At 43.5% G+C, this 14,321-nt stretch overlaps 1 protein-coding gene across 1 annotated transcript; it reads right to left on the bottom strand.

The window, feature by feature from the left end:
• Positions 1-246: 246 nt before the first annotated feature.
• HTATSF1 (HIV-1 Tat specific factor 1) lies at positions 247-10,362 on the bottom strand. The gene is made up of 9 exons (XM_042479667.1): positions 10,047-10,362; positions 8,395-8,599; positions 7,793-7,840; positions 6,520-6,674; positions 6,140-6,303; positions 5,539-5,638; positions 4,477-4,566; positions 3,569-3,706; positions 247-2,287 (listed from the first exon to the last, which is right to left on the bottom strand). Exons 1-9 carry the CDS (start codon positions 10,260-10,262, stop codon positions 2,003-2,005), a joined length of 1,401 nt encoding a protein of 466 aa, XP_042335601.1. The 5' UTR covers positions 10,263-10,362; the 3' UTR covers positions 247-2,002.
• Between the last annotated feature and the right edge of the window lie 3,959 nt (positions 10,363-14,321).

The raw sequence follows: 14,321 nt of genomic DNA, 5'->3' as shown, positions 1-14,321 counted from the left end.
TGTGCAATATACAATGTCAGAGTAGTCAGACCCATCATGGTTTCCGCTTGCAACTATGATATACCAAAGAGTCAGTCCCTAACAGAGGTAAGTGGTTAAAGGTGGTAGAAAATAAGTTCAGGAGAATTTAGATAACCTCCTTAAAAGAAAGTGGGGGGGGGGGGGAATCAACATTCACTACTGCCAAATGTTTAATCTTTATAAATCTGTCCCCCTGTATTTAGAAATCTGAGCCACAAATTGAGATTAGATCTCAAAACAATTTTATTCATACAATCTCTTGTAGTCAATCCAAGTATAAAAGAACAGATTCCATACAGACTTCATTCCTAACAAACTCGTGAACCTAATTACATTTGAATGCAAGAAATACCAGCAGGGGGGGGGGATCACACTTTCACCACACAAGCTCTCTGCATGTTTCCCAAAGAAATCCATCAAAACAAAAATTTAAAAACAAAGATTAATCTTTACAATTTTTTCCCCATTCCACACCAAGTGTCTCTCAGCATAAACTTACAAATGGGGTGGTGGGGACTCTAGCTATATGGTTGGCACCTTCAGAAGACCTCACTCATCTTTAACTACAGTGTGACATTGTTTTATTTTCCACCCAGCCCTCAACAAACACATTCAGGTTGGCAACTTGTTGGTGACATACACAGGTGTAAACCCATCTCATAGTTGTGTAGGCCTTTCCCCCCATCTTTGTAGAGGTTGGTATTTTCTTCCACAACTTCTGCAACATCCAAACCCCACCAGGGCTCCCTACTGGGTTGCAATGGCCTCCAACCACTGCCATTCCATTGCTAGAGAGGAAGGGACAGAGAAATGTCTGGCTATATCCTTGTAGCCAAAGTGGACTCATGCCATCATCTGCTGAGATTTCTGGAGGACCCCAATAGATCTTGGCAGAAGAAACCTTGGTTTGTGACTGGATACAGGAATACAGCCAGATATTTCTCCAATACCCCATGCTCTCCGCTAACAACAAGATGGCCATGGAAGAATGAGAGCAACTCACCAAAACATATTGGTGACTCATGTGTGGTGATAGAGGAGATGTAGTGGAGCCCCACAGGCAGACCTCTTATGCTACACTTGACAATATAGGATTGTATTGTCAATGTTCTCTTGCTTTCAAAGACTTATTGGCAGGATACAGATCAATTTGGGGCGGATTGCAGTCTCCCCTTTGCGCCACAGATCGGGGCCAGGGCAGCCACAGCGGCAGCCCAAATGCCCCAATACGGCAATTTTCGGGACCAGGGAGTAGGGGCAAAATGCCACTCCTCTCTGGTCCCGAAAAGGGGTGTCCTTGGGGCCCCTTTCCCCCGGCGCCATTCCTGCGGCAATCTAGTTGCCACAGAAACAAGCCTCCCTCCGGGAAGGAGCTCTGTTGGACGCGATGCGGCCATCACATCAAAATGGCGCCACCATTTTGACATCCTGGCAACAGACTAGGGTTAGGGAGCGTCTAATAAGGATGCTCCAGGCAACCCTAGTCCGTCGCCAGGATGTACTAAAAGGCCCATCTGTACAGGGCCATTATTAGGGAAAAAACAGCTGATCCAAGTACAATTTGGTTTGTCCAAGGAGAATAACACTTGATACCGTACAGGGAGAGTACAAGCAGATTGGGACAAGAGGGAGATCAAATACTGGGGCTGGGGGAGAGGAAGCATTCGTCTTTCTATTTTCTAAAGGTCAGTGTGCAGTTTATGGAACTCCAAGTTTGTACTTCACTTACACTGATGGATTTTGAACACTGCCAAGCAAAGTTACAACTTAAGACGGCTGGTCAGTTCAGCAGGGCTCGTGACAACTTATGACACATACACACAGAGCTTGAAACAGCAGCCAACTTGAATATATATATCTAAAGAAATATATATATATATATTCGTTCTGATGCTGCCTGTAGTTGTTCCAAAGCACAGGATAACAGAACTCTAGAGGTTATCCTAAATACATGCTTTTACAAAGGAGTTAGTTAGCAATATTATGTCTCTGCCTCTTCGTCACTGCTTGCAACACTGCTGTCTGTGGATGCCGTGACGTCTTCATTGGCACCTTCTGTGTTCTCTTCCTTCTCCACCGGTTCATCTTTCATGCCACCCTCAGAGGCACCGTTATCTTTAGATGGCTGAACTCCTTCAGGCAGTTGTTTGCCAGTTTCCGAAGAATCGGCATCGGATGCGGTTTTTGGCATTACTGTACTAGGATCACCTATAAAGGCTTCCCACCCTTTCAGCCTCTCTTCCCGTTCTCTTGCGGTCTCTTCAACCTGCATTCACATACAACAGTCATGTTAATGCTTTATCAAAGGGGGAGGAGAACTTCTTCTTCTTTTTGTTTACAAGTTTAATACCCAAAACTTACAGCTATGTTTTATATTAGATTCATTTTGCAAGAGCATCCGTGTAACCTCACCATCAACTGTACCCAATACCATAAAAATTAGCATTATGGTGAAGGACAATGAGACTTATTTTAAAAAGATTACAAAAGGTTGCTGAAACCGTAACTGATCTAAGCTCAGGAGAGTTTAAAAACAGCTGTACAGGAGCAGATCGAAGGTTAGATTTCAAACTACTCCAAAATTTTATGCCCATATTAACTAAAAAGATGTCTCAGAGAAGCAAATGAATAAAACATGAGCAGATTTGTGTGTGCAGTTATATACTAATTATGACCTGCAAAATCCCATATGGCTCGGCCATATATATTTGAAGGACCGCATCTCCTTATATGAGCCTGCCCAAACTCTAAGATCTGTGAGAAGTGAGAGGGAAATCCTCCCCTGAGTCTTACCCATCTTCTCAAGGCACATTCAGTGGCTACAGAGAGAAGGTCTTCTTGGTGAACCCTCCCAGGCTTTTGAAGGCCAGAATATCTCAGTTCTTACTCTCCCTTCCATTGCCAAGTGAAAACTTTCCTTTTTCAAAAGCAATGGCTTTTAATGGTGTTGTTGGTGTACCTAGTTGCATGTGTGTGTATATAAACTGCAGTTGTTGTTGTATGCTTTCAAGTCCTTTCAGGCTTATGGCAATGCTAATCATGAGATTTTCTTGATTTTGTTCTAGGATAGGTTGACAACTGAGACTGTACTATTTTCTGACAGTAACACTTCACTAAATACGTCATGTATACACATGGCCAGAGTGCAGAAAAATTGATTTTAAAGCATTGTCATGGCTTCTTCTGTGTTAAAAATAAAAAATAAAAAGCAGGTCAGGTGTAAAATGCACACGGCAACACAAGGCCTAGTTGCCAGAATGAAACATCACCACCAAAAACTGCTTGGCAGAAGCAAATGATCATGAATAAGTAGGTCTGTCTGAAGAACAGAGCAGACTGCACTATTTACTCAAATACATTAATTCACAATTAATCAGCTTTGTGACGATGTGCTCAAGTAATTTCAGAAGGGTCACATTATTTACCTCAATAATTGAACTCGGCTTTCTTGACGATAATTAAATTGTGACTTATATCAAAGGTTTAAATCCCTTTAGTTCAAATCAACTCACCCTGGCCGTACCTTATGAAACAAAGAGAGACATACCTGATAATCTGTGACGCCATCCCATGTTTCCACACTGAGCTGACGTCCACCAAACCAGCGCCCGCTCAGTGCCTGTTTGCAGGCATCGGCTTCCTCTGCCTCTTTAAATGAAACAGACGCAACACCGTCTGGATGTCTCTGTAAGCAAGCAGAAGAAACCCATTAACTATCACATCCCATTTCAGCTTTACATACACTTAAAGCCGGTCCCTTCCAAAAAACTCAACACCCAAATCTGTATTAATTTTTATGCTTTTTCTGGGTCTTTCCCCCCCTGAAACCACATTAGAAGGGGGGAAAGGTACAAAAACATCCCCAGCCACACACACAGAATCCCCCCTCCATTATACCTTTATTTTAATCAGAGCTCTTCCCAAAATGGTGGCAGGAAGGGATGAGTCACCATTTTGGGAAGATCTCAGAGGAAGATATAGCTACTTGGGATCACTTTGGGGGGAAGGGGAAGCAGCTCATAGGAGGGAAGAGGGGTGAAAGCAGTCCTTGGTCTCCATGTAATTTTCCACCCCAATGGAAGGGAATGCTACAAAAACAACAGCTCCATTTATTTCAAAAAGCACACCGCGGAAATAATCCATTTTCACATTGCTTTCACTGTCCTGGTTCAATGCTACGGAATTGTGGGAATTGTAGTTTTGTGAGACTAAATGCCTTCTCTAACAGAGTGCTCTGATGCCACAACAAACTACAATTCCCAAGATTCCCTCGCACTGAGTCAGGGCAATTAAAGCAGTGTCCAACTGGATTATTTCTGCAGTGTGTTTTGGTCCACTGTTTTAAAACCACAGATCCCCCCCCCCAAAATGCAAACATTAATACAGAATAGCAGTGTTACATGTATCCAAAGTATAAGGATTAGATTGATCTATGCCCGAGCAACAAATACCTACATCAAATATAATGACTTTTTTTACTTGTCCAAATTTTTCACATTCTGACCGAAGATCTTCTCTGATTTCATTTAGAACTAATGGATCCTCCTGCAAAAAGACACATTATTACATCCTGTTCCTCAACCAGAAGTTTCCCATGTTCCCCAAAGCAGTCTAAGAGGCAGACAGACAACAATATATTTTCCCAACCCTAATTTTTTTCAATATTCAATATTGAAGATGTAAGCTTAGAAAGATATATGGCAAGGCTCCAAGTGAGAAAATCCTTGGTCAAGATTGATGGAATTTTAATGAGATTACCTTCTTGTTAAAGTGACATGGAGTCCATCCACACAGCAGAAATAATCTAGTCTGACACCTCTTCAACTGCCATGGCCCAGTGCTAAGCGATTCTGGGAACTGTAGTTTTGTGAGACATTTAGCCTTCTCTGCCAAAGATGCTCGCTCTGGTGCCACAACAAGCTACAATTTCCAGAATTCCTTAGCACTGAGTCATGGCAGTTAAAGTGGTGTCAACCCGGATTATTTTTGCAGTGTGGATGGCCTATTAGAATCCAAGTAGCTTGGACAAGTATGATTACTAGCTCTATTTCCAGCTAAGAGAAAAATAAAATATCCTGAAACAGAAACAAGAGTCATGTAGCTGGTGATCCACACATAGCCCTTGGGATCCCCAACAACCTTCCCCAAAGGTGGTCCTGGCAAGCCCTGAAAAATTTCAGCCCCAAATGTACTTTTTCAGCCATAAAGGCACATGGAAACAACCAAAAACAACCTTTTTTGGTGCTGTAGAAAGCTCAAACTGGCCTGAAAGATGACCAGAAGTGAGGTGTCATCACTTCCATTCACCCAAAATGGCAGCCGTGATGATACAACAAAACCCTTTGGAAGCGCAAAACAGCGTACTACAGCCCTAGCACACTAGAGCATTTAAACCTTGTCCTATAATATTTTCATACTATAGTTGCTGTTAAGATTTATTTTTTAAATCCTAATGAACCAATATGCATTTCTTATCTAATTGATTCCTCCACTGGATGAAGGAAGTGGGCTTCCTACCTCAAAATCTTTTGGGTGGAACATGTTCCGGATAATGATAACCCGCTCGTGCCGCAATCGAACGGAACCCTCTTTCTTCTCTGGCCTCCAATCCAGCAGTCTAGTGAAATGAAGCAATAGTAAGAGGTTGGGGCTGATCTCTTCAGTTTCTAAAAGTATTTGTTGAAAAAAAACATTAATTTGACATTTCTCAAATCGTGTTTTTCAGCACTGGCAGTCATTTTTGTTCCAAACAAGGCAGACTCCTAGCAACATGGATCTGACAGGTTATTTTGTAAACCACCTACGAGAAAAGCACCTGGCAACATCAACTAAGCGCATATTTAGCAAGGCTGCTGAGGAACTGAGTTTGGACTATCAAGCAGTAATAGCCTGGAGAAAATGGAAGACTGATACAGCTCCACTAAACTGTGCACTGAGTATTAACATAGTCTGACATTTACACAAAGATGCAGAACTGTCAAATGCTCAAGTATGCTTTGCAGTGTAAAAACTATTCTTTGTTTGTTTGTTTTGATAAAAGAAACAATTGTATGCTTTAAACTGTTATTTACATTAAATAATGAAAAAGCCAATGTTGTTTATAGAAATAAATACCCACTTCTGTTGCTGAGAGAGTTTCTTCTTGTAGTCTTTGCATTTCTTCCTCTTCTTGGTGGCATCGTATTCCCCCTTCAGCTGAAACTGTGCAACTTCCACATGTAATTTGTAGCCTCTAATTTCATTTTCATCCAATAACTTTAATGCCAGTTCAACAGATTCTCTCTAAAAACGGGGAGAAGAGGAGGAATAAAGGTTTTATCATTCAACCTTCCACCAGATCATAGAGTAGCTTGTTAGGAAGTATAATTTACAAATAAGAAACTTGTTACTGGTCAGGGAAAAAAACCCCCATCAAGTAACAGAATAAAATATTTGTGTATCAGTAACAAATATACGAAGCATCATTAAAAATAGTAATATCTGAAACATGCAACTGACCTTTAAATAACAGCAAAGCCCGTCTCCTTTAAGATTCCCTTCTCTGTCTTTGTAGAGTTTAATTTTAGGCTCCTCTGTTTGTGGATCGCGCATAACGATGCCGCATTTCGACATGACCTGTACAAACTCATCTTTTGTAATGTCTGGCGGTAAACCTGGAGAAATAAATGAGAACAAACAGAAATGCATGCAGTACCACAAATGAAATCAATGCCACAAATTGATTTTAAACAGAAAATAGGAGTAGAAAATTCTAATGTGTTCTAATATGTTCTAACTAGTGTTGTAACGTGATTGGGGGATAAATTTAATTCACTAGCTCTGGAAAAACAACTAGCTGCCTATGTCACACTGTGACACATTTTGTGTTACACCAAAATCAGGTCTTAGCTTTCGAATTTGTGAACATGTAACCAACCCTGCCACCAGCACTGCAAAAAAATGCACTGGAGACACAGCTCATTCATACTGGCTTGCGCAAGTCAGTCTTTGGAAAAGTCCTAAATAACTGCTCACGATGTATATAGAAACTACTGAGCTAGACAGACCAAGTCACTGATCTATATAAGCCAGTTCTCTAACTAGACAGACAAGAATGTTTCAGCAGTTGCTTATCTAACACAGCTAAAATTCAGTAGGAATCCAGTCAGCATTCAATAGACACACAGAGAGGGCAACACTCAGTTAACAAAAATACTAGGAGTGGAAGTCGGAGAACACAATTACAAAATTCAAACACGTTACCTTACTAATTTTTGCAATTGTGAGGTACATTATTGAAATCTAAGTTATGCGTAACTCAGTTCTCAAATTGCAATTTTGTTGTTTCTGTTCTCCTTCCATTTTCCTGTTGCTGCCAGTTTATGCCTCTTTTCCCTCTCCATCTCTGCTGCAGCCAGCTGAATTTTACTAAAATCATCATCAAAATTTCCCTCTTACTCCAATTCCAGGAAGGACCCACTTAAATGCAAAGGTGCAACACATTATGTAACATGGGCCCCGTACAGACAGGCCAAAATAAAGCTGCTTTGGGTCACTTTGGAGGTATGCTGTTTAAATGATGCATGCATCCTAAAAGTACAGAAGCTGCACCAAAGCCATGCTCCAGTTCTAAGGACTGGAGCGCAGCTTTAGTGCAGCTTCCAGATTCTTAGGACGCATGCATCATTTAAACAGCATACCTCCAAAGTGACCAGAAGCAGCTTTATTTTGGCCTATCTGTACGGTCCCATGGTTTTATAAATCTGCAAAGGCTAAGAAGCCTGCTCCTCACCTGTTACATATACATTTGTGTTTTTCTGTTCTTCAACGTGAAACCAGCCTAAAGGGAAGATCAGGATTAGTTAATGTCACAGTGCTAGAAAAAAAAGGACAGCTCTTCAGACTAGTGTTCACATGATACCCTCAGAGCCACTGCCAATCTCTGGGCTCAACAGACAACCAGTCTAACCTGGAACATAAGAGCAGCCTACATCTGTCACATCTGTCAAGGTTTAACAAGATTGTTGGGTTTTTTTAAAATCACTAAATACGAACTGTAATTTGATACTTTAACCTTCAAACTTTGGAACAAATAAAGTGGTTTATGGATGGTTACAAGAATTTTGTTATGACTGTCCCCTGTAACATGACTACTGAAGCTGCATAATGCTCAGCTCCAAAGATCCAACCATTTCTTCTTGATCAGCAGACTCCTCCTTTGGAGTCTCCTTCTTTGGAGGTCTTTAAGCAGAGGCTGGATGGCCATCTGTCAATGGGGATGCTTTCATTGTGAGTTCCTGCATGGCAGAATGGGGTTGGACTGGATCAGGGCCCTTGGGGTCTCTTCCACCTCTATGATTCTACTTCTAAGCCATGCACAAGGAGGGCCCTTGCCTGCGTCAGGTTTTCTTTTCTCTCCTTTTTGTTTAGGATCTGTTGGCTGTGATGCTTTTGGGTCTCTTGGCTGCTGGATCTCCTTTGCCTTCGGCTTTGGAGCAAGTTTAGAGTCAGTCTTTGCAGCAGATGCAGACGAGTCTTCTGAATTTTCAGAGGAAAAGCCGTAGTTCGCGTGGTACGTTGCCAGGAAGTCTTCGGTGATCTGAGAAGGAACACAAGGATATCAGTCCAAAGGCTACATCAAAGATGCATCCTCAGTTCCTACATGAGGTGAACAGCCCAGGCCTGAAAGGAGCATGTGAAGCAAATAATGCAGATTGTGTTCTATTTTTAAAGCTATGGAGCAGCAGGAAAGGACAGACATGCCACCTCTGAGTATCAGGATGCTGCTGTGGGGATATCAGAGAAAGCCATTTTGTAAACTGCAGCAGCTGGGCATACCTAGGAGATCAAGTCATCCATGGTTCGCGTGGTGCGTTTATCCTCAGTTAACAACTCTCCTGTAACGCTATCTCTCTATAAACACTTTGGAGCAGGAGGCAACTCGCTGCAAAACTCCTGCATTGATTACCAACCACGAAACGTCAGCTAGCGCCTGGCCGAAAGGGGCCTCCATGTTTTCAGGAGCCAGTGTTTATAAAGGATTCAGTAGCAGAGCGGCGTAACCTGGATCTGAGAGCTCAGTCGTGTGGCTACAATGCTGGCACTGGATCTGGATTCCAGTTTCAGGCATGGATAAATATCCACGGAGGGCTGAGGTTATGTAGACAGCCTACATGTGGATTGTCATTGTGACAGTCTTCAAATAAACTTTTCAGTACGAATACCCTAAAATATTACCTAAATGCTATTATTATTATTATTATTATTATTAGCAGCGAAGAGTCCTGCAGAGCAGCTCAGAAACAAACTTATCACAGCATACTATATATATATATATATATATACACACACACACACACACACACACACTCTCTCTCTCTCTCATATGGATGAGTCTAGAAATGTTAGTCTACACATTATTTGTGGTTTTGATTCATATATCCTCTAGGAATGTCTACGTTTGTGGCTTTGGCTTTTACGGATTCGATTATCCACGCATCTTATTGCTATGTTCTCTCTAGGAATCTCTGGCTCCTCCAGTGCAGCTCCATGGCCAACTCTAAGTCCTACTGAAGGACCCAGAGATCCCTAGAGGGCGCTCCATTGGGCTTTGTAGCTCCTCCAGCGCAGTTCTAGGATCAACGTCTGGCAGAGGCTGAGCACAGAGTTGGACTGGAGGACTGAGGAAGGCAATGGCAAATCCCACTGTATCAGATCCAGGGGAAGGCAGTGTCAAGTCACACTGTCTCAGCCTCTGGGGGGAGATAATGGCAAGTCACACTGTCTCAGCCTCAGAGGCAAGCAATGCCAAGTCACATCATCTCAACCTCAAGGGGAAGGCAGTGACAAGTCACACTGTCTCAGCCTCAGAGGCAAGCAATGCCAAGTCACATTTCTCAGCCTCAGGGTATGGCAAGTCACACTCTCTCAGCTACAGGGGAAGGTCTTGGCATGAGAGGGCGGCCCTAAGCCACAATAGCAACAAGCCCCTCCCCTCGCCCCTCCCTCCCTCCGTCACGTGCCCCGAGGCCCCGCCCCCCGCTCACCTTGGGGAACCAGGCCCTCTTCTCGCGGTCCCACTCGTACTGGGTCCCGTCGGCCGGGTCTGTGTATGTGAAGGGGTCCCTATCGTCGTCGTCCTCCTCCTCTTCCTCTTCCTCCTCTTCCTCCTCCTTCTTCTTCTTCTTCCCGTAGAGCTCCTGGAGCCGCAGCTGATGGTGGAACTCCTCGTTCCGGTCCGAGCTGCCGCCGCCGAGGCTCATGGTGATGGCACTGCCGCGGCTTCTCCGCCGAACTCCCTCAGCGGCGCCTCACGGCAGCACTAGGCCGCTCCTCCCCTTAGGCCGCTGCGCATGCGCGACGACGGCGACTCAGCACTGCGCATGCGCGGCTACGCCCGCTCGGACACCATTTTCGCTCCCTTCTCCCGTTCTCCTGAGGTCAATAGCAGCATTTGAACTACAAATCCTAGAATCCCATGGCAGCGATATCAAGCTGCATTAATTTATTGGGTTTTGACACCCGCCCGCGCTTCTTTATTAACCCATAATTATTCTTTACTGTTTTCCTCGTCGCGTCTGAGGAAGAGGTTTGTAGCGACTGTGTCTGTAAACCATCTACTATTTTAAAAAAAGAAGAGGGGGCGCGCATGCGCAGAAGTGTTCCCGTTGGTAAAGGGAGACGCGCATGCGTGGAATCGGTTCCGAAGCTCGACGGCTGCTATAAGAAAGGCAAGCTGCGCATGCGCAGAAGCATTCCCTTTCCAAGTGGGTGGTTCTGAGCTTCTTCTTCTTTTTAATAACAATTTGAGATACGTTTTTAAACACTTAATGAAGCACACGCTTCTCCCAGAACCTTTTTTTACTGATTTATGGAAATAGATAATTATGAATGGGAGAGGTTGAGGAATAGTTCCGCCCTTTCCCTCATTCCTTCATTCTCATCACTGCGCAGGAGCGGAAGTCGCTGCTGCTTAAGAATATCAAGGAAAGGTAGAGGAAGAGACGAGTTGGTCCTCCAAATGCCTAGAGAGGAATCAGAAGTCTCTGCACCTCTCAGGTCCAAAGCACACTGCATAAATAATCCAGCTTGGGACTGCTTTAACTTGCCCTGGCTCAATGCTAGGGAATCCTGGGAACTGTAGTTTTGTGAGACATTGAGCCTTCTCTGTTAGAGAGCTCTGGTGCCACAATAAACTACAATTCCCAGGGCAGTTGAAGCGATCTCAGACTGAATTACTTCTGCAACGTGCATTGGACCCATATAATTTTTGACGTATGGCAAGCCTAAGTTGAACCTATCATGGGGTTTTCTTGTATATAAGTGTATTTTTCTTCATAGGGTTTTGTTTCTCTGAGGCTGAGAGAGCGTGACTTGCCCAATTTCGTCCAATGGGTTTCCATGGCTGAGCCAGGATTCGAACCCTGAGTCCTAGTCCGACTCCCAAACCATTCTGGCTGTCTTCACAGCCTCTCTCTATCCCAGAGGTTCCCAAATTTTGGTCCTGCAAACCATGGGGGACATCAGATCCCATAATTCCTGACCATTGCAAATGCTGTCAGTCTGAGGCTTCTGGGAGTTGAAGCCCAAAACATCTGGAGGACCAAAATCTGGAAACCACCAATCTATTCTATTCTCACTATTTCTTGGGTGAAACATCATGGCCAAGACCAAGTCTTGAAAGCTAAACCGGCCCCTCTTTGGTGGGAAAGGCACACGGCAGCTTGAGTTTAGATATGGAAATCCCAAGAGTAAATATATCTTGCCGTCACACACAGACACAATGGAACGATAATAAAAAATCAAAAGAGGGGAAAAACCCAGAGAAAAAGGAGGGTTTGAAAAGTCTGGTCAGCAAGCTGTCAGATGGAATTGCTGGAGATGTAATTATAGATGTCCAGTGACCTTTGCTTGGTATGTTTTCACTACAGCGCTGCCTGGTTGGAGACAGCTCTGGGCTTCCAAGAATTTCCATTTGGAAGAACGATGCTGACTCTGGGCCAGCGGTTGTTTCACTACTAAAGAGATTATCAGACGCAAAGGGGAAAAACGGGGAAGAAAAAGCCGTAATCCCGGCTAAATCGTGCGGAAGATTTTCAGACGGCGTCACGCTCATCCAGGATTTATCCTGGGAAGCAGTTTGACCAGGGTCAATTATTATTATTATTATTATTATTATTATTAACCTTTATTTATAAAGCGCTGTAAATTTACACAATGCAATGGGATTCTTGAATTTGTCGTCTTGTGAGATATTTGGCTTTTTCTGTCTGGCAGCTCTGGTGCCACAACAAACTACAAACCCCAGGATTCCATACACTGAGCCATAGCAGTTAAAGCCGTGTCAAACTACATTCATTCTGCACTGCAGGTTAAACCCGATATGACCATAATAGGATCGCCATAGGTTTGGCATAAACCGAAAATGGCTTGAAGGCACACAACAGCAAGCCTCCCATACGGTCATAGCACACCAGGGCCAATTCAGCAATAATCGCGGTAGCGAAAACAGAAATAATCCAGTTTGACATCACTTGGCTCAATGCAATGAAATTCTGGGATCTGAGTTTGTTGTGGCACCAGAGCTGTCTCATAGAAAAAGCTAAATGTCTCACAAAACGACAGTTCCCAGAACCCCATAACATTGAGCCATAGCAGTTAAAGTGGTGTCAGACTGGATTATTTCTGCAGCCACAAATAGAGAGCATATTTATGACTGCTTGTAATGCTGATTAAAAGACAAAGAACTCTGACTTAATTAACTCATCATGTAATGAGTTCATTATGTAATGCGCAAAATGGCTGAAGAATCACAAAATGGTGCATAAATGTTCCAAGTAGCTTCGACACACTAAGCATCAAAGCCTGATGCTTGGGAGAGAAATGAAACAAAACATTACTGACATCAACAGTGGTGTGCCAGTGAGAACCACATTTTGCCATATTTATTTCTACATTTAGAAACCACTTCTGGAGCTTGGCTTTGAGTCTTGTGAAGAACAGCAGAAGGAGCAAAGTCTGCAGAGCATAGAAAAGAGAAGATCGAGGAATGAAAGGACAACCATCTTCAAATATCCTTGTTATCTGCTGGGGTTTGATTCCAGGACCCTCCATGGATTCAAAATCGGTGGATGCTCAAGACCCATTATATACAATGGCATAGTAAAATGATGTCCCTTATATAAAATGGCAAAATCCAGGCTTGCCTTTTGGAATATATATATATATATATATGAATATTTTCAAGCCGTGGATAGTGAAATCCATGCATGCAGAGTCCATGGATGGAGAGCTGACTGTATTTGAAGGACCATCATATAGAAGATGGAGTAAGCTGGTTTTCAACTATTCCATAGTATAAGATGCTGACTGTTGGACTCAACTTGCAAGAAAAGAGATTACAGTTAAACATGGACAACAACGTCCTGATGGTGGGAGATGCTTGACAGTGGAATGGACTACTTTGGAAAGCAGTAGACTCTTCTTTACTGAAGGTTTTGAAATAGGAGGCCCTCTGCCAGGGAAGCTTTAGCTGTATATTCCTACATTGGGAGGGCTTTGAACTAGACCACCTTTAGCATTCCTTTCTCCTCTGTGGGTTTATGATAGGACTTGTCTCCATGCAGCAATGATTCCCCTTTTAAATCTTTCAGAGATAGTGGCTGGCTAGAACCATCCATAACATCTTGGGCAGGTGTCCCCTTTTGCCTTTGGTAAGCTGACTTGAACTCCTAGCTTGAAACCTTGGCATCTTAAGCAGGGAGAGGAAGAGAGTTCGGCTCACCAAGGCGTCTGTAGCAAAAGCAGTGGTTGTTTAATCCAGTCCAGGGCTTCCACAAGCCAACAGTCAGTCCAGAAAAGCAGTCCAAAGGGTAATCCAAAAGAATAGTCCAAGTAGAGTTCAAGGCAACAGCATGGCTTTCTCCCAAGGAAGAAGGATGATTGTCAGCCATGCTGGACCAAGGGAAGTGCAGGGATATTTATAGCCTGTTCAGCTCTCCAATTAGCAGCCTGCTTCTCCCTATTAGCAGCCTGCTTCTTACTTAAAGGCTGAGAACGCCAACATCTCTCCCTTTCCTGTCATACGTTTGCAAGGTCAGGCACTAATAAATCCAGCTCTTCATCTGAGGGTTGTGATTGTAATGAACTTTGCTTTTGTGGCTGCTGGGACCTCGGCTCCTGTGTTGGCTGCAGGTTCATCTCCTGGAGCTTCTGACATTTCTACTAGGCTCTCTTCATCAGAGTCTTCAGACTCAGAGGACATGCCCAGATCCTGGAGGCAGGGCATGACAATAAGCCTCATTTGTTGGCCCTTTTCAGAA

This window comes from Sceloporus undulatus, chromosome 7 (assembly GCF_019175285.1).
Source record: "Sceloporus undulatus isolate JIND9_A2432 ecotype Alabama chromosome 7, SceUnd_v1.1, whole genome shotgun sequence".
Lineage (NCBI taxonomy): Eukaryota > Metazoa > Chordata > Lepidosauria > Squamata > Phrynosomatidae > Sceloporus > Sceloporus undulatus.
This window is presented reverse-complemented; position numbering and strand designations above follow the sequence as displayed.

Bases quoted from the DNA above. Each gene is read 5' to 3' on its own strand.
- HTATSF1 (XM_042479667.1), bottom strand. From the start codon at position 10,262: ATGAGCCTCGGCGGCGGCAGCTCGGACCGGAACGAGGAGTTCCACCAT. The intron at 5,639-6,139 runs GTGGGTATTTAT...TCATTTCACTAG, and splicing joins AAACTCTCTCAGCAACAGAA to ACTGCTGGATTGGAGGCCAG. The intron at 2,288-3,568 runs GTATGTCTCTCT...ATGTGAATGCAG, and splicing joins ATGGCGTCACAGATTATCAG to GTTGAAGAGACCGCAAGAGA.